At 36.5% G+C, this 17,645-nt stretch overlaps 5 protein-coding genes across 7 annotated transcripts; 2 read left to right on the forward strand and 3 right to left on the reverse strand.

Annotated features, from left to right (window-relative positions):
* The first annotated feature begins 996 nt into the window (after window positions 1-996).
* LOC140809291 (blue copper protein-like) lies at window positions 997-2,171 on the forward strand. Its single transcript, XM_073166873.1, has 2 exons — window positions 997-1,340; window positions 1,588-2,171. The coding sequence occupies exons 1-2, from the start codon at window positions 1,166-1,168 to the stop codon at window positions 1,977-1,979; spliced, it is 567 nt and encodes a 188-aa protein (XP_073022974.1). The 5' UTR covers window positions 997-1,165; the 3' UTR covers window positions 1,980-2,171.
* A 1,350-nt stretch (window positions 2,172-3,521) lies between these two features.
* On the forward strand, window positions 3,522-7,175 carry LOC140808813 (ABSCISIC ACID-INSENSITIVE 5-like protein 5). The gene is made up of 5 exons (XM_073166098.1): window positions 3,522-3,707; window positions 4,172-5,255; window positions 5,775-5,846; window positions 6,237-6,266; window positions 6,815-7,175. The coding sequence occupies exons 2-5, from the start codon at window positions 4,188-4,190 to the stop codon at window positions 6,887-6,889; spliced, it is 1,245 nt and encodes a 414-aa protein (XP_073022199.1). The 5' UTR covers window positions 3,522-3,707; window positions 4,172-4,187; the 3' UTR covers window positions 6,890-7,175.
* Window positions 7,176-7,906: 731 nt separating this feature from the next.
* On the reverse strand, window positions 7,907-10,775 carry LOC140809389 (probable serine/threonine-protein kinase At1g01540). The gene is made up of 7 exons (XM_073166991.1): window positions 10,034-10,775; window positions 9,546-9,650; window positions 9,323-9,445; window positions 9,051-9,221; window positions 8,824-8,953; window positions 8,530-8,739; window positions 7,907-8,220 (listed from the first exon to the last, which is right to left on the reverse strand). The coding sequence occupies exons 1-7, from the start codon at window positions 10,639-10,641 to the stop codon at window positions 8,074-8,076; spliced, it is 1,494 nt and encodes a 497-aa protein (XP_073023092.1). The 5' UTR covers window positions 10,642-10,775; the 3' UTR covers window positions 7,907-8,073.
* A 1,186-nt stretch (window positions 10,776-11,961) lies between these two features.
* Window positions 11,962-15,027, reverse strand: LOC140808668 (pentatricopeptide repeat-containing protein At3g26540). Of its 2 annotated transcripts, none has more exons than XM_073165819.1 (2): window positions 12,362-15,027; window positions 11,962-12,265 (listed from the first exon to the last, which is right to left on the reverse strand). In XM_073165819.1, the coding sequence occupies exon 1, from the start codon at window positions 14,887-14,889 to the stop codon at window positions 12,727-12,729; it is 2,163 nt and encodes a 720-aa protein (XP_073021920.1). In that variant the 5' UTR covers window positions 14,890-15,027; the 3' UTR covers window positions 11,962-12,265; window positions 12,362-12,726. The 2 variants fall into 2 exon arrangements, with proteins under 2 accessions (XP_073021920.1, XP_073021919.1); XM_073165818.1 differs by having other exon boundaries at window positions 12,355-15,027.
* A 105-nt stretch (window positions 15,028-15,132) lies between these two features.
* On the reverse strand, window positions 15,133-17,501 carry LOC140808669 (thioredoxin-like 4, chloroplastic). 2 transcript variants are annotated; one of them, XM_073165821.1, is made up of 4 exons: window positions 17,353-17,501; window positions 15,651-16,313; window positions 15,505-15,558; window positions 15,133-15,411 (listed from the first exon to the last, which is right to left on the reverse strand). In XM_073165821.1, exons 2-4 carry the CDS (start codon window positions 16,116-16,118, stop codon window positions 15,286-15,288), a joined length of 648 nt encoding a protein of 215 aa, XP_073021922.1. In that variant the 5' UTR covers window positions 16,119-16,313; window positions 17,353-17,501; the 3' UTR covers window positions 15,133-15,285. The 2 variants fall into 2 exon arrangements, with proteins under 2 accessions (XP_073021922.1, XP_073021921.1); XM_073165820.1 differs by having other exon boundaries at window positions 15,651-16,118; window positions 17,353-17,468.
* Between the last annotated feature and the right edge of the window lie 144 nt (window positions 17,502-17,645).

The following is a 17,645-nucleotide window of genomic DNA, read 5'->3' on the forward strand; positions in this document are numbered from 1 at the left end:
ATTTTTAACTAATCATGGGACGATTATACTAGAACGGTTTGTTTCATTTCAATTAGTTATTCCTTTTCTAATTTCATGATTTACGGATACATAAACTAACAAAAATTATCTACGTCATTAATGAAGATATGCCGAAGCCTGACGAGGGTTAGTTAGTTGGCTCATTTTGAAAGCAATTATTATACATATCTTATTATATCCCTTACTTTGGTCATCGGAAGAATAAGTTTCTCGTAGAATTAATGTGTCCAAAAGGGATATTTCAACAGCCAAACGGCATTGATTTCGCGTTCTGTTTGATTTACATACAAGATTTGAGTATAACTCAAATTACTTCTCTTTTCTAGAAATAATTAAAGTTATCTGAAGTCCATATTTTGTGTTTTAATCAAATTTATTTCTTCATTTTATATGACGATTCGAATGCTTTTATTTTCTGGCACGAATGAATTATGTTATTTTCGAAATATAAACTTTTATATATTCAAAGTATTTTTCCTAAAAAGTGCTAGCAAAAGAGTCAAGTTATTTACAATTAGTGAATGGAGATGTATACTGAGAGAGAGTTTTAAAATTCGACTGGTTTTTAAGCTAATCTATTTAAATTACTGTTTTGGTAACAAACATTACAATAATTATACGTTTGCATTATTTAATTGTTTGGAAATATTTTTTTAGATCAGATATTGAAAAACCTTTTTCTGTTTTATAAAATTAGCTTTCTAAGCTTAAGAAACAAATTTTTTGAAAAATTTAATATACAAAACAATAATTTAAAATTATATTTATTTTAAAGTTTTTTGATGCTTTTTGAGTACATAAAGGTAACACAATATTTTCACTTTTCAACTCTTAAAATAGAAGTTTATATTAATAAACTCGAAATAATCATAATTGCAAAGACATTTATATAAGCATGCAAATTAATATATATATTTATGTTGTCGTAAACTTAATGTAACAAGAGCTGATGAATTTCGGGATACCGATGGGTTACCTTTAATAATTCCTCCTCATATTCCACGCAACAACTCCAATATTTTCATTTCCAGTCCACTATATAAAGCTTGCGCATGTATGTAATCTATCATCTTTGAGCCAATCTCTCTGTACAAAATATTCAAATAAGTAGAAATCATACAAATCACAAAGCCATCTCAGAATAATGACCAAAATCAAGAATGGGATGTCAAGTTTAATTGTTTTGGTGATTATTTGTTGTTCAAATCTTGGAGTTCGAGCTGCAACTTACACAGTGGGGGATTCTTCCGGATGGGGTTTGAGCGGTAGCTATGGAAGCTGGGCTAGCGACAAGACCTTCGCCGTGGGTGACACCCTTGGTAAGTAGTTGTATGCCACCACTTTTAATTAACTAAATACAGGAAGAAATTTTCTGCAACATTTTATTTAACTTCCACGTTTAGTTGGATTTGGATTTCCCGCGATGTGTATAAAAAAAGTCTACCAGTTTGTAATTAGAGGATATATAAAAAGTACAAATTTAAGCAAAAAATTGGTTGATGAATAGGAGAATATTATGTAACGATTTCGCCTGATCCTCCGATATATTCAATGTTGGCCTGGCAGTATTCAGCTACGCCCCCGGCCACACTGTGGATGAAGTGAGCGCAAACGACTACAAGGCTTGCGCCTCCAGCAACTCCATAAGCTCAGACAGCAGCGGCAGCACCTCTATCACTCTCAAGACCGCCGGCGCACACTACTTCATATGCAGTGTCCCTGGACATTGCGGCGGGGGGATGAAGCTTTCCGTGAATGTGGCTGCCGCCGGGGGTTCTTCATCCAGCACAACCACTTCTCCACCGTCCACCACCACCACCGATTCTCCGCCTTCCGTAACCGGTGGTACTGGCAGTACTTTCTCTAGGCCATCTTCTGCGTCAATGCTTTCTCCAGCATGGTTTCTTTTGATCACCATTTGCGTCATTGTAGTGTCGAAGTCGTCGTTCTTGTGTTAATTAAGCGTGGCCAGGATAGAGGCAGTGCGTCCCTTTTCTCTTTACCTGCGATATGTATTGATTATATATCGGATAGTTGGATCGATGTCCTATCTAGAGTTTGCACTTTTCATCTATCATCATTTTGCTGTAATATTTTAGTTTCTTTGAGATTTTTTTTACTTATAATGGTATCGACTTTCCTCTCCCGTTTCATACAAATTTGATGTTAACTATTCGAATGAGGCGGGACATCTCTATCTGTATTATTCGGCTTGTTATTTAATTTTCCCTTACTAAATAGCATATTATAATTAGATTTTAAAAATATATAATATAAAAATATAAATGAATTAAAGATATGCATGGGAGAGTGGAGCTAATACAACCGATCATAAATTAACAACTCCCTTCTTCTGGTTTGGCGATGCTAACTCTCAGTTAAAAATCTTTCTCTGCCAGTACTGGGTTAGCAAACCCTACCCAGCGCAGTGTAAATTGGTTTTAATGATTCATGAAGATAGTTTTAATAAAGAATTAGTTTAATTTAATTTATTTGAATTAATATTATTCTATTATATTATATTAAGTTTGCGTTAACTGTCCCTAAAATTAAAATTAATGATTATAATTTGGTGTAAGATTTTTTTTTATATTTAATTAATTTATAAATATATAGTTTATGGAACAATTAAATTGTTATAAATAAAATAAAATGAAATATTTTAAGAATAATATTTTAGGACTGAATTTAGTTTTTGATTGATGTAAGATAAATGATTGGTAGATGAATAAATAATATGGTGTACCAAATATGATATTGGATTGGATAAAAATGTGGATAAATAATATAGCGAACCAAACGATAAATTAGTATATTGGAAAACAATTTTTAAATTGTTACTAAAATAAGATTGAAGATTTTATTCATTTCATGCCATTAAGCCAGAGGCGTGAGGCCATGACAAAAAGTTGAGTGAGATAGTCTCACAGGTCGTATTTTGTGAGACGAGTCTCTTATTTGGGTCATATATTAAAAAGATTAGTTTTTATGCTAAGAGTATTATTTTTTATTGTGAATATCAGTAAGATTGACATACCTCACAGATAAAAACTCATGAGACTATCTAACATTAGACTTATTCATGTGCCATTTATTGCGTCGTTGAGATTTGACAATTCTATCTTTGTAGGCAGCTCTTTAGGAGGGGCACGAAAGCTCTTTCAGAAGGGCACGAGTCTCTTATTTGGGTCATCTATAAAAAAACATATAACTTTTTATGCTAATATTATTATTTTTTATTGAGAATATCAATAAGATTGACTCGTCTCACATATAAAAGTTCGTGACACAAAAAACTTACTACTGCGCCATTTATTCCGTTGTGGAGATTTGACAATTCTATCGATGTAGGCAGCTCTTTTGGAGGGGCACGGAAGCTCACAAGTGCCTCCCTACTTGATAATTAGGTTTGTTGTTGTCGGCCACGTCAATTATTTATTATCCAACTAATAACAACCGTTGATCCGAAATTTGCTCCTTGTAATATTGTTATTGGCCGTCATACCCAAACGCCATTTCCACTTCACAATTATTAGTCCACTCTTCTCTTCATATTTGTCTTGATAACGTTTATTTACATTACAATATGCACCGCCCCGCTGCAGTCTCATCCCACTTCATATGATTCTTGAAATGGAAGAACACTTGGCAAAAGCCCATCAAAAATTTTTTAGCAGGCCGTAAAAGTTATTTACTTACTTGATTTGATCAATTTGAATATTGTTTTCTAATGATATTTATGTGTCTTATGAACCTTTTTTTTCTTGTTCTTATCCTGTGCATCTGTTAATTAAGACCGTTTGTCAACGTTCAACTGCGTGTTAATTTTCTTGATCTTGCTACCTGTTTCATTTTTTAGCTCTCTGGGAATCTTGCTTTTTGTTTTCTCTTATTATACATTTTAATATATTTCATGTCAGCTCTATAATATCCTTTTCCTCTGATTTGGGTTCAAATCAGTTGTTTCTTTAGTCTTGATTCTTTACGCAACTTTGTGTTGTGAAGCGTTGTTTGGTGGTAAAAATCGAGTCTTGATGGTGAATTAAAAAGAGAGTGGTGATACTGAACTTTGGGCTTTGTAAAGACGGGAAATACAGTAGATTCTAGTTATTTTATTGATTCTGGGATTTGAGGATTTTGCTTTCAACAGATCTGCAGGACTTCAGATGGGGAGTAGTTTCAATTTCATGAGTTTCGGAAACGATCCCCCAGCAGGGGGCGGCGACGGTGGAACGCCGCCGGGTGATTTCCCTTTGATTCGGCAGTCTTCCATCTATTCATTAACTTTTGATGAGTTTCAAACCACAGCCGGCGGAATTGGTAAGGACTTGGGGTCATTGAACATGGATGAGTTGCTTAAAAGCATTTGGAATGCAGAAGAAAATATGGTTATTGGCTCCAGCAGTGGTGGCGATGTTAGGATTCAGGAAGGGAGTAGTCATTTGCAGAGACAAGGATCATTGACTCTTCCTCGTACGCTAAGTCATAAGACGGTGGACGAGGTTTGGCGGGATGTGTCAAAAGAGTACGGTGGTGGGAAGGAGGTCATTGGGGGCGGTGGTTTTGGAATGCTTCCGAGAGAACCGACTTTAGGCGAGGTTACCCTCGAGGAGTTCTTGGTGAGAGCCGGAGTCGTTAGGGAAGAAACACAAGTAGCTGCAACTCTTAAAAATGTTGGAGTTTTTAACGATCGGTCAATTCCCACAAGTTCGGGATCAGAATTTGGTTTCCAGCAGACTGGTAGGGATGCCCGATTAATGGCCTGTAGGACTGGTAATCAGATTACCTTTGAATCTGGTGGTTTACTCCTGAATGTTAATGGGGCGAGATCTGCTTCACCACAGCCTATGCAGCAGCAACAGCTCCTTCCAAAACAGCCTGCCTTTGCCTTGGGAATTTCTAGTAATCAGTTAGGTAATTCAGGTCTTAGGGGTGGAATTGTTGGGGTTTCTGATGCAGCAATGAATAATAACATGGTCCAAAATATAAAGTTACATGGTGGAGGACTAGGGGTGGTTAACTTAGGAGCTAATGAGAAGGGATCTCCATCAGTTTCATCTGACGGCCAGGTTAATAGTAATGACGGGACGCCTTCCATGTCACCTGTTCCTTACATGATTAATGGTGGTTTACGGGGTAGGAAGCGAGCCGCCTTGGAGAAGGTGGTTGAAAGGAGGCAAAAGAGGATGATTAAGAATAGGGAATCGGCTGCAAGATCACGAGCTCGAAAGCAGGTGAGACTTTGTTATGTTCTTTTGAGTGACTATTTGTGTTGGCATGGGTGTATATATCTACTTGTTTAACTTGATCATTCCTGTCGAAACTTGGACAAGATTTCAGAAGAAAAGGTCGATAGTTTGTTCTTTAACAATTTGTATTGCTTCAAAATTTGTACATGCTGATGTTTGGATCTAATATATGCATACCTGGGATATTATTGAAGGGTCCGTGCATCATTTTAATTATTAGACTTCATGTTCTTCCATAAGCACAAGACCAAGGATTAAGATGTTTGATTGCGGACTCGGGATTTGTAATCGATTTGGAATGGTCCAAATAACTAGGATAAAGATGATAGTCCTGGCGCAAAACCAAGCATTAGTATGTTCAAGAAGTGCACGATGGAGAACAAATCAAATTAATAACTTCCATATTGTATTTGCTTTATCAATAAGATCACCAGTGTTCTGTTATGAGGAGTCAACCCTTGGTGGTGGTGTTTGTAACACAGTTGTGATTTTCTCTCCTTTCAGGCTTACACCATGGAGTTGGAAGCGGAAATTGTGAAATTGAAGGCGGAAAATGATGAATTGCGAAAGAAACAGGTTCATAATTTATATTCACCTCTCTATTAATCTTTGTTTTTTGACATCATTTTACTTGCTATTATGCATTAAGCGCCAAGTGGTCGGGGTACTCCTTTTTGTTATACCAAAAATGTGTTTCGAAAGTTCCTCTAGTGGATTCGTTTAATACCTTTGGTGCATAAAACATGTATTTTTGAAAATGGATCTATTTAACCAAACCTGTGCATACTTTTACAATTACATGTGAGGTATCAAAAGATAACATTGACAATATTATGAAAATTCTCATTATGTTTTGTTTGTTTGAAATAATTTTGCGATAAGATAATTCTATGAAAAGAATTAATGATTTCCTTGAATCACACATGATTTGCGTGCTTTCTTGATTAGTTTATTTTCATGGTATAGGCGGAGATGGTGGAAATGCAGAGGAATCAGGTATCTCACATTCCTTTCATTCAAAATAATGATCTTAATACCAATCTGAAATTGGAAAAAGTAAAATCAGAATTTGTGTTTGGTTGGTTTTAAACAGAATTTCTGATACATGGTTCAGTTTGTGGTTTGAGATTTCTTTGCTATGAGTTATACTTAATTATGCCTTCGTAAGATTTATTTTTTGATATCCCGTAAGATTTGTTTTAATGTGTGCTCTAGAACAAGAATTAGTTAAATTCAAATTATATTGTTGATATTTACTTTATTTATGCCATTCTTGATTGTTATTCTCTAATTATATTCAAGAAAGTATTGAAATTTGACTGGAACTGAAAAAAAAAAATCTAAAAATAGGCAAAGAAAGGAAATGGTTGGGTCGATCTCAAAAAGAAAAATGTTCATGGATGCAAAATAGATCTTTGAATACAGCAATAATGGTAGAACTCCAATTTCTCAATGTCAGTAGCATAATAGTGTACATAGAATATGTGGACATTTGTTGCTACTCAACAAAATTAAGTTTTCCAATACTATTGTGATTTCTACAGGTTCTTGAGATGATGAATCAGGAAAAAGGAGGGAGAAGGCTATGCTTGCGACGGACTCTTACGAGTCCATGGTAGACAGATGTATCTTGATAATGACATCGAAGCTCATTAATAGAAATACATAAAGGTGAATGCGCGTGTGTTGGGAGGAACATGTATTCAGTATTCACTCACTAGTGTAGATTTAGCGTAACTAGATGAGAAGTGTTCTGTTGTAGGCTGTTCCTTTCCATGAGCTATTTCTTGGAGAGCGACATAGGTTACAACCACTAGGACCTTGCACTCCATCTTGTTGAGTAGAAAGGATGAATATGCAGATTGTTAATATTTATACGAGCCATCATTAGTTGTTGAGTTCAGTACATGGTGTGTATTGGTTTAATCATCTGCAACAGAAAAGCACACCGAATGTCGTGATTTATCGTCTTGCATGTCCTTGAGTTCTTGCAGCTTGTCAAAGGAAATCCAACGTTGAGGTCATCAAAGATTCAAAAAAATATGATAAATATCTTTGCGAGAACATAAGAAATATTTCTGAGATGATGATATGGAAATATGTTGCGATCTCGAATTAGGCATATGAAATCTTGATGCATAGGTAGACAATGAATAGGCCAAGACACGATGCCAATGAAAGAATCATCGTAAAAGAAAAAATGGGTTGTTTTGTTCTGTTCTGTTCATCAGACACCTTCTTCTTCCTTCTGATAATTCCATTTGTAGGGTTTTTTGACATGCCATTTGGTGGTACCGGTGGGCCCGATTTAAATTATTTCAAAATAATTCCTTTGAGATTAAAAAAAAAAAAAAACGAGCCACATAATTTTCATCTATTGCTCTTTTGTGCTCTCTAATTTATCTCTTATTTCCGAAAAAAAAATATCTCCAGATAAAACAAAATACTAATATAAATTATATAAGCTTTTAAAACTATATATATAATATATAAATTCAGGGCGATTATAATTAAATTCAAAGTAAAAAAATTGTAAAAAAAAAATATTACTAATGCACCCAAAAAATTTCTGCCCAAGTACCTCATCCACCTACAGAAATTCATTTTTGATCATTTTAAGGATACCTATATTCCTAAAAAAATGATAAGGGCTACATTGAAATTAAACAAATCAAAATCTTCCTTGTTGACTACAAAAATACAATGAGAATGGAAGTGGAATCACATACAGCACAGAAGAATATTGATATTTACATAGCCTGGCCATGAACTAACAGTTAAACATGGCGAAAAACCATGATCACTAGTGCTCATCATCAGTTTCTAGCTTAATCCTTGCCAAAATCCTCTCAGTTTGAACACTGCTTTCATATCCACTGCTGTCACCTGGTTCCATCCCGCCCCTCTCCATGCAATTTGGCCGTCCATTTTCCCGACTACTTCTGCGGTCCTGTTAAAATGTACACAGGAGATTGAATCTAGGACACGGCATTAAAGATTATGTGCCCGAACCCATAATATAAAACTGGTGTTCTTTAATGATTGCCACCGACTTGGTGATCAACATTTTAAAGAATACAAGTTTTATGTAATACACCCCTAAAAAAAAAGAGTTGTGGGGTGCTAATATAGTATTTCTCAAGAAACTCTGCACCAGTTCCGTAGATAAATTTTACAATTTGATGTTTTTTTCCATTCCACAGATACTTTAAGTCGCGTTAAATGCCACGAAAGTTGTAGGTAGGATATTGAAACTTACTTCACGGAAAGGGAAATCGTCAGCATCAAGCATGTGCACCACATGCCCCATCTTTGGCCTCTTTTGAGCATTTGGTCCTACACACCGTAATGCTACCAAAAGGGCACGTTTCAATGCTTTCGACGAGGGTTTCTCAGGTAATTTTGGATCCAACACTCCCTCTGCATTTCGGTTGGAAACCATAGATTTTAGCCAATCAACAAGGTTCACCTGAAATTTCAGTTAATACAAGTCTCAAAAACATATTGAACCACCAAATAAAATGTCAAGCCATTATCAGGAATCCAAGCATACTTCACCAGCGGGACGACCATAATCCACCGGATTCCTCCCGGTTATGATTTCCATTACGAGGATGCCAAAACCATACACGTCGCTTCTTTCATTAAGCATCCCAGTGCTAGCATATTCTGGAGCAACGTAGCTGCACAAAAAATATTTAGTAGTTGGATTTGATTCAAATAAATGGTAGCTGTGGAGGCTAAAAAGAAACTATCTTTCTGGACAAACTACTCACTCACCCAAATGTGCCCATAACTCTAGTGGTGATATAACTTCTTTCAGAACCTATCAGCTTCGCCAGACCAAAGTCCGATACTTTAGCATTCCACTGTTTATCCAGCAAAATGTTGCTCGATTTAATATCACGGTGAACAACCTTTGGCTCGAGCCCCTCATGCAGGTAAGTCAACCTAAGAAAACTTACCCATTAGGTTCTTAAAAGTATCGTATCATCATCACAGAGATTAATGAAATTAAATGAGATTTTCCAGATTTGTAGGACAGAATTTACCCCTTGGCAGTACCAAGTAATATATTCATTCGAATATCCCATGTAAGAGGGCTACAAGGCCCTACATCTCCATGAAGCCACTGTTCTAAGTTGCCATTATCGACATACTCATACACAAGCATCCTGCAATATAAAACAATAGTAATTTCATTCTAGCACTCTGAAGAACTTCATTCAACGAATGGCCAAAAATGCCTATTTGAAATAGCACCGAGTTAAGTACCTGTGAGCTCCTTCAGCACAATAGCCAAGCAATCTCACCAAATTCTTGTGCCGTACCCGCCCTATCGCTTCAACTTCGATCTTAAATTCTCTTTCCGCCTGACCCCTTATCGATTTCGACATCCAAAAACAAAATATTGATCATCATACATAGATCTTTATTTTTTCAAATCGATCTTAGAAAACATTCAAATGCACTCGAAGAAATACATGCATGGCTCTATTTTGAAACCAACAAAAACTTTGACCCAATATAGTATTAAAATCCAGAATCACCCCCATGATATTGCTCCATTTTCTCTCGTTAACATAAAAATTGACTTTGAATCAGTGAATCAACAAACGACTAATTCAAGAAAACGAAGAAGAAATAAAACAAACAGATTACACACATGCATGGAGTTTAAAACACTCCAAACAAATCATACAACATATAAGACAAACTAATAATAGATGCACATATTATTTCAATATAATAACAAAAAATACCTGTTATTGAGCAAATTTTTAACAGCAACTTTCGTATTATCTTCCAAAACACCATAATAAACAATTCCGTAGCCTCCTTCCCCAATCACATTCTCAGATGAAAAGCCATTAGTGGACTTCTCAAGCTCCCTCAAAGTGTACCAATGTCCCCACCCCAAATGAGACACCTCCGGTCCGTTTGTCACAGAACCCGGTTCACTAAGGAGCCGCGCCTCCCCGCTTCCATTGCCAGAGCCGGAACCCTGCCCTCCATTCTCAGGGTAGGATATCCGGTGCCCCTTTCCAATCTCGATATGGATCCTTTGATCCTCTTTGGGGTGTGTCTCGGGATCCGGAGCAAGCAGCAGCTTGAGAGGAGCTTGTTCTTGGCGACTAGGGACGGAGCGTATTTCTTTAATTTCACTCGACTCGTTAGGTATGGTGGAAATCTTGTTTTTCAGTGAGGTCCTCTTGTTCCGCCTGGACGTGAACCAGATTGAGATGAAAAAGAGGAAGATGACAATGGCGGCACCAACGCAGATTCCAAGAACAACCCACAAACGCAAACCGAAAATGGAGGTCTTTCTTGATAATTCATCGTTCAGAAACGCTGGCTTCCCATCAGACATTTCTTCCAAGCCAAGACGTTTTTCAGCTCAGAAGGAGCTCCGGATATGCACATTGACTTACGGCACCATTTGGGTAAAAGACAGAAACATTATTATGGCATAAGAAGACGTTCAACAGAAGTGGGACCGCATAAAGCAAGCTGTAATGATGGGAATTGTAGATTGGGTGAAAGGCCCACTAATGTTTGTACGTATATATATTCACACAGCCAACGGGAAGGACAGATTCCATGTGAGAATAATTAGTGTTAAAACATATCTTAGTACGATTGATAGATATATAACTTAAATTTAATTTGGATGTCTCCCATTCCATGTGTGCTTTTATTGAAAATGGACTCGAAATGATTGCTTTGGTCACTTGGTTGGTAATGTATATAAATATCGATAATTTTCGCACATATTTTGTTGATTCGTATTTACACAGAACATATCCAATGATTTCCTTAAAAAAAATATTCAATGGTTCATTTACTAAAACAATACGGCAACCCTTTGTCAAAGTTGTTTTTTTTAAAGCTAAAGCTGCGAACTTTTCGGTGCTTAGATCCACGCATCTGTGAAAAAAATTGAAGTCTACTATCCAAATACACTGTATCAAAAAATATGTATATGAATATTCAATCAAATACACATTAAAGATCAAATGCGAATATAAATTAGAACAACGTGTGATCAATGGGTTTTTTTGTAATATTCAAAACAATGTAAGCTCACGAATTTGAAAATGTTGTGTTTTTTAATTTTTTAAAAAACATACTTAATTTTTTTTATTAAGCAACTATTTTTCGTGTTTCAGGCCATAATTATAGTTTCCTCATGGTCCACTATCAATTTTCTATTATTTTTTACCGTAAATTTTCACATGAAGTACATATAATCATCAAATTTGTCTCAGTATACATTCTTGAATTTTTATCATATTTTCAGACAATTTACTAAAATATGAATTAAAAATAATTGTATTTATATCCATTAGCCAACCAACATAGACAAACTTGACCGAAATCGAATGCTCATAATTATCAAGAACATTGTAAACCAATTAAATGCATAGCAAGCACATCCAACTTGGAATAATAATGCTATAGGTGTGTTTGGTTGAATGGATTAAATAAGAATAGATTAATAGTCAAATATTTATCGTTAAAATTTTAAGATGTTTTAATAATCATTTTGACCCGGTTTAAGATCCAATTTTATTAATCAAATAGTTATCCATAAAATTGGATCTTAAACCAGATTAAAATGATTATTAAAACAACTTAAAATTTTAACGATAAATATTTGACTATTAATATATTCTTATTTAATCGACTCAACCAAACACACCCTTAATATTTCATCCTCCCTATACATTATAATTATTTTGCGAGCTGGAAAGAGAAAACCATAATGAGGCAGGCAGTGAAAGTTAAAGTATTCGATGGAAATATAAGTTGTTTAATACTTTTTGTGCTTACATATTTAATGATCTTACTTGATTTATTAATTCCGAATATGATGCAGTGCATGAAGCCTCATTGGCATGTAGGATTCATCGGAAAAGCAAATAAGACAAGTCTGAAGTCAAGACGAAGGATCCGGTCGATCATGCAGGAGGTGCAGATATCCCTTCCAACTTCTGCATGTAAAGACAGGTAAATAAGGATAACAAGCCTATCGAATGTAAATTCACTCCTATCTAGATGTTGTGAAGTAGAAAATGCCAACACCATACTGAAATTTAGGCTGTGCAATATACTTCTATGTGATTTCCTGCAGCAGAAACGGGACTCCTTGTTCTAGCCTCACAAGCCGAGAGAACAGAGGAAATTGTTTTCCTCTTTGTAGTGCCTGGAACAAATGAAATCAAAAAAGAATGTTTGAACTTACTAAAACATACCCCTTTTCAAAGATTTCCTGTTTCACACTCTGAATCAAGCCTCGTTCAAGCTTATTCCCTTCACAAGAGCTAGCCAAATAGCTCTGATGCAGAGATTTAATATCGTCTTCTAGCTCAACCAGCTCGAGTCCAGTCTTTTATGAACATGCTGCATTGCAAATCTGACTGAAGTCCACAGCTAATATTTTTGTTTACTCTATTTAGCCACTGTCCGAACTTTCAAATCGAAATAGAACCAACGGATTTAACTCATTGAGATGATTGGATGCCCATTCTCCTAAACTAACACACTTGTGCTTTCGACTAAAATCAAATACTTTGGTCAAGATGGGGGCAGTAGGCTTGCATGGCATGTTATTTATAAAAAGTTCAAGTTCATCCATAAATCCATACTGACCATATAGCTCAATCACTGCATCATAGTGCTCCAACTGCGGTGTCAAACAATATTTCTCACTCATTAACTCAAAATACTGCCTACCCAATTCAACTCGACCTGCAGAAACACTGGCTTGCAAGATACCCTGAAAGGTCACATGGTCCGGTCTCATACCTTCTTTCTCCATTGTTTCAAACAGTTCAAAGACTTTTTCACTCAGTCCATTATGTAAACAGCCCAAAATCATTGTATTGCAAAGAATCACATCCTTTGAAGCCGCACAATTAAAAATCTTAATGGCAGATAAAATATCACGGCATTTTGAATACATGTCAACTAAAGCTCCGTTGATCACGATGTCTATCTCATAACCATTTCGAATCATAAATGCATGGATTTGTTTACCTAGTTCGAGAGCAAATATATTTGCACAAGCAGCCAAAAGAGTTCCAAAGGTGAATTTACTCGGTTTTGTCTCTCCTAGCATCTTTCCAAAAATCATCATTGCTTCTTCACTCAATCCATGGCGAGCATAGCTTGTCAATAAAGCATTCCAAGAAACCTTATCACGCAAGTGGCTCATTTCGTAGAACCAAATCCTTGCACGAGTCAAATTCCCACACTTACCATACATGTCAAGAAGCGCATTACCAACGAAGAGATCGGCGTAGAAACCATTCCTGTAAGCGTAACCATGGATCTGTTTCCCCAATTCAACATCTGGAATTGCTGCACAAATCTTCAGAATCAACCCAAGAGTTACATGATCAATTTCTTTAGTGTTTGTACGCATCATGATGACAAAATCCAGTGCTTTGTCCCACATGAGGGACCGTGTGTATCCTGCCAACATCACATTCCAAGATATTACACTCCGTTCTGTCATCTGATCAAACAATTCACGAGCCTCGGTGGTTTTGCCATTCACAGCATACCCCGATACCATAGTAGTGCAGCTAATAAGATTATTGGAACAAGGAAAGTTGAATATCCTCCTTGCACTACCCAAATCTCCACACTTTGCATACATCCCAATAAGGGTACTTGAAACCACTTCATCCTCTTCCAAATTAATCTTAATGGCAAATCCATGAATTTGAGCTCCTTCTCTAAGTCCGCCGTAACTCAAACAAGCAAGAATTGCATTGGAAAAGGTAAAACTCATCGGCCTTACCTTCGCTCTAACCATTTTAGAGAACATGTTCCCTGCTTCCTTTCCATCCCCAGTATCAAGATACCTCCTAACAATCACATTCCATGAGACATCATTCGGGTTCCTGATTTCATCAAACATCCTCCTCGCATCACTCATTACACTACACTTCCCATATACATCAACGATTGAACTTTCCAATATAACATTGCCAACAAACCCGTATTTCAGAATAAGGCCATGCACCTGCCTAGATAGCCAAAGTTCCAAGGCAATGCCACAAGAACCAAGAACACTAGCAAACGTGATCTCACTAGCAAAAACACCCTCTCCAAACATCCTTGAAAACGAACCCAATGCACGCCCCGCGAACCCATTTCTCGTGTACGCAGTGATGATCGCATTCCAAGAACCGCCATTCCTGCGGGGCATTTCATCAAACAATTCCTTGGCATCCCCCAAACAACCGCATTTCCCATAACTTTCGATTGCCCTGTTGAGCAAAAACACCGGCGGATGGGGATATGATGTGATTAAATGCGATTCAACTTTCCGGGTCTCAATAATGGCCTTATTTGAGGCGCATATTCTGAAGAGATGGGCATAAAGAGAGAAAGGTAACTGGACATTGGATGTGAATAGAATGGACACTGCTTTTGGAAGGCGGCCGAGGCGTAGGTTGTTGAGGATGGCGGTGGTTACTGCCTTGGTGGAGAGCCTCAAGTCGGAGTTCCCCGGGGTGGTAGTTGTGGCCGTTGAGTTGAGTTGTCGGCTTATATATCCGGCATTCGAGCCCATGTAACATAGGGAAATACCAAATACGAGAATCATAGTATTCGGAAATATATTTGGACGGCCATTTGTTTCGTCACCAGGATTTAGAAATTTATTTCTAAAAACACCAGTGGCATACTCAGAAAATTTTAATTAATTATACTGCAGGCAGAACGAGATTATTGAGTCATAGAGTGAATTATTTATGAAAACACCTGAGCTATACACGAGAAATGTTTCTTTTTCAAGCATTTTCCGAAGAAAAAACCGAGAACTTTGGACATAAAAATAATTGGAATATCAAGTCGAAGTTTATATATATATTTTCACAATCATTTAGAGTCCATCAACGAATGATCTACAAAGTGTGATTTTGAAGCTCAAGTATTATATAATACGAGTACATAGCAACACGCACATACAAATTTTTTTGTGCTTATGTTTTACAACAGTTTAAGCAACTTCTTGAGAAGCAGGAGACGTGTATTTAAGAATGGCGCCGAGTATTCGTTCTTTATCTCTGGTAGGAAATGCCTCCAGTAGAACTCCGTTTTTGTAAAAATGAAATAGAGGAACACTCTGCATCACATCACTTTAATCTTTGTTACATCCCAAATATCAGACAAAATGCACATGTAAAAACTTGAACTTTGCTAGGAGGAGATGAGCTACCCGTATTCGCAGTCGATCAGCAACCTCTGATTCTTCATCATATTCGTCGATCACCTGAGTCCACACGTAGTATAGGAAACTTTTTAGTTACTTCATGATTAAATAACGGCCCTGTTTAGTAGAAAATCCGTGGCAGCAACACTCACATTGTGCTTCAGAAAAACTACCGGAGCTCCCTGATCACCAGATCCCTTGCATAATTTAGCGAAACCCTGTTCGATATACCTGCAGCTGCCACATGAAGTTCGATAAAAATCCACCACTACTAATGCATTTGATTCTTTGCTCTTTTCGAGAATCCTTAAAAAATCGTCATCTGTGTAAAACTCTCTAACACAGTCAACGGGACAGAGCTCATCATCTTCGGATAGTTCTTCAACATTCTCATCCAGAATACTTCTGATTTCAGAAAATCTTGGCGTATAATTTTTCTTTGTTTCAACTGTGATTAAACTCCTAGAATGGCGTAGACTTGTACTCGTCAAGTCACATGAGTACGTGATGCTTCTACCCAAAAACAAAGCAGCAGACATAACTGGATGTTGACAATCTAGTTGCACGTTGATTTTTCTAATATGATTAACGAGGGCCATCTGATGAAAAATGCGTTGCATCTGTATGATAAGTAAACAAATTTGGTACCCACAGATGTTTCGAACTTGGCAAAAACTTTTTAAATGAACAAAAATGCTTATTCCACAAGTGGGGGTATTTCAAATAAAAAATCAGTCTGTTTGAACTGTCTTTCAGATGGCAAAGGCAATTTATTCTTCTATGACACGGAACAAATAACATCAGAAAGTATGAATCTGCAAGCACAAGTTAATTAACAAAAGATCAAGTCAGTAAAAATCTCAACTAATCTTGACCATATGTTACTCTTAGAAGCACACATCGATCACAAAAATTTGCTTATAATTAAAAGTGAAGGAATCTAATTAATACTCCGCCACTCTATGCCTTAGCTTGCTATTAGCGACAGACATGGTGAGAAATAGCACAGAGCATAGTACAAAATAAACAGGCCAACATGTAAGAACACGCTCTCTGATAATCAAATTTTACTCCATAAAAAGCATTTCATAACCAATGGGTCAAACCAATACAAATGATCCTCATTTGTCACTTGATTAAACAACACAAAGCAGGGGTAGATTGACACGACAAAGAATGACACAGTAGAGAAGCAAGAAAAAAGTTAACAAACTATAAAGTTCATATCAATTAATAAAGTAAAAAGGGAAGATTGCATTGTGATTGACGCAGTTAGTTGGGAGTAGATACTCAAATTTGAAGTATAAAAGAAATGCATTGATCATTATGCAAGGATTCACAGAAATAAAATCTCTTCCCTCGATTCTATATTCTTCTTCATCATTCTTAGGAGACCGGCTAACTTGACTAGCCCTCTATCATTTGGAACCAAGCAGCAATTGGCTCCCAAAAAAACGAACTTTAATGCATAAATTTGTTAGAAATGCACGTTTGACCCTAAATCTATGGAATCAACCCCAACCTGTCCCTGAAGCTAAATGCAATATCGGGTCCATTGTTCAAGCAAGGAGAACATATTAATATTATAATATACATTGTTAAGGGAATGTGCCGTCGATATAAATACTCCATATCTTTATCACTGCTATAATGAAAACAAGTTTCATATAGCCATAGTACTATAAAACCAAATGCAACTGATTCAACTCAAGAACAGTTCACCATATACACACGAAACGAAATCAGAATAAACAAGAATGAAGACCATAAAACGGGAGGAAAAATAAAGGAATATTTGATCAATGGGTCTTCATAAATGTTGGGCGGGAAGAGTTTAAAGAAAGATTTCCTTACTGGGTGTCTCTGCAATTGAGCGTATCGACGAAAAGATCGATACTTTTTGGATAAGAGAGTGGAAGACAACAACCATCCATACATACATACGCAGGTGCTGTGGCAAGGATTTGAATGGTTAATAGCAAATCGGCCCACTACTTAATGCAATTTCAAATATCACCCCCTAAATTGTTTACAATGAAAAATTGATTTTAAAATATTTTGAATCGGTATTTTCCTAATGAACGTTGAATTGTACTAATCTCTTACCTTGTAAGGAACATTTAAATCCTCAAATTCAAATTCACCGA

This window comes from Primulina eburnea, chromosome 13, assembly GCF_022965805.1.
Source record: "Primulina eburnea isolate SZY01 chromosome 13, ASM2296580v1, whole genome shotgun sequence".
Classification (NCBI taxonomy): Eukaryota; Viridiplantae; Streptophyta; class Magnoliopsida; order Lamiales; family Gesneriaceae; genus Primulina; species Primulina eburnea.

Coding starts and splice junctions, on each gene's coding strand:
- LOC140809389 (XM_073166991.1), bottom strand. CDS start 10,641: ATGTCTGATGGGAAGCCAGCGTTTCTGAACGATGAATTATCAAGAAAG. Junction 9,651..10,033: donor AAAAATTTGCTCAATAACAG/GTATTTTTTGTT, acceptor GAAATCGATAAG/GGGTCAGGCGGAAAGAGAAT. Junction 9,222..9,322: donor TTACTTGGTACTGCCAAGGG/GTAAATTCTGTC, acceptor AAGTTTTCTTAG/GTTGACTTACCTGCATGAGG.
- LOC140809291 (XM_073166873.1), top strand. CDS start 1,166: ATGACCAAAATCAAGAATGGGATGTCAAGTTTAATTGTTTTGGTGATT. Junction 1,341..1,587: donor CGCCGTGGGTGACACCCTTG/GTAAGTAGTTGT, acceptor TTGGCCTGGCAG/TATTCAGCTACGCCCCCGGC.
- LOC140808669 (XM_073165820.1), bottom strand. CDS start 17,436: ATGTATGGATGGTTGTTGTCTTCCACTCTCTTATCCAAAAAGTATCGA. Junction 16,119..17,352: donor CTCAATTGCAGAGACACCCA/GTAAGGAAATCT, acceptor CTTATCATACAG/ATGCAACGCATTTTTCATCA. Junction 15,412..15,504: donor CTGATCGACTGCGAATACGG/GTAGCTCATCTC, acceptor GATGTGATGCAG/AGTGTTCCTCTATTTCATTT.
- LOC140808668 (XM_073165819.1), bottom strand. CDS start 14,889: ATGATTCTCGTATTTGGTATTTCCCTATGTTACATGGGCTCGAATGCC.
- LOC140808813 (XM_073166098.1), top strand. CDS start 4,188: ATGGGGAGTAGTTTCAATTTCATGAGTTTCGGAAACGATCCCCCAGCA. Junction 5,256..5,774: donor GATCACGAGCTCGAAAGCAG/GTGAGACTTTGT, acceptor CTCTCCTTTCAG/GCTTACACCATGGAGTTGGA. Junction 6,267..6,814: donor TGGAAATGCAGAGGAATCAG/GTATCTCACATT, acceptor TGATTTCTACAG/GTTCTTGAGATGATGAATCA.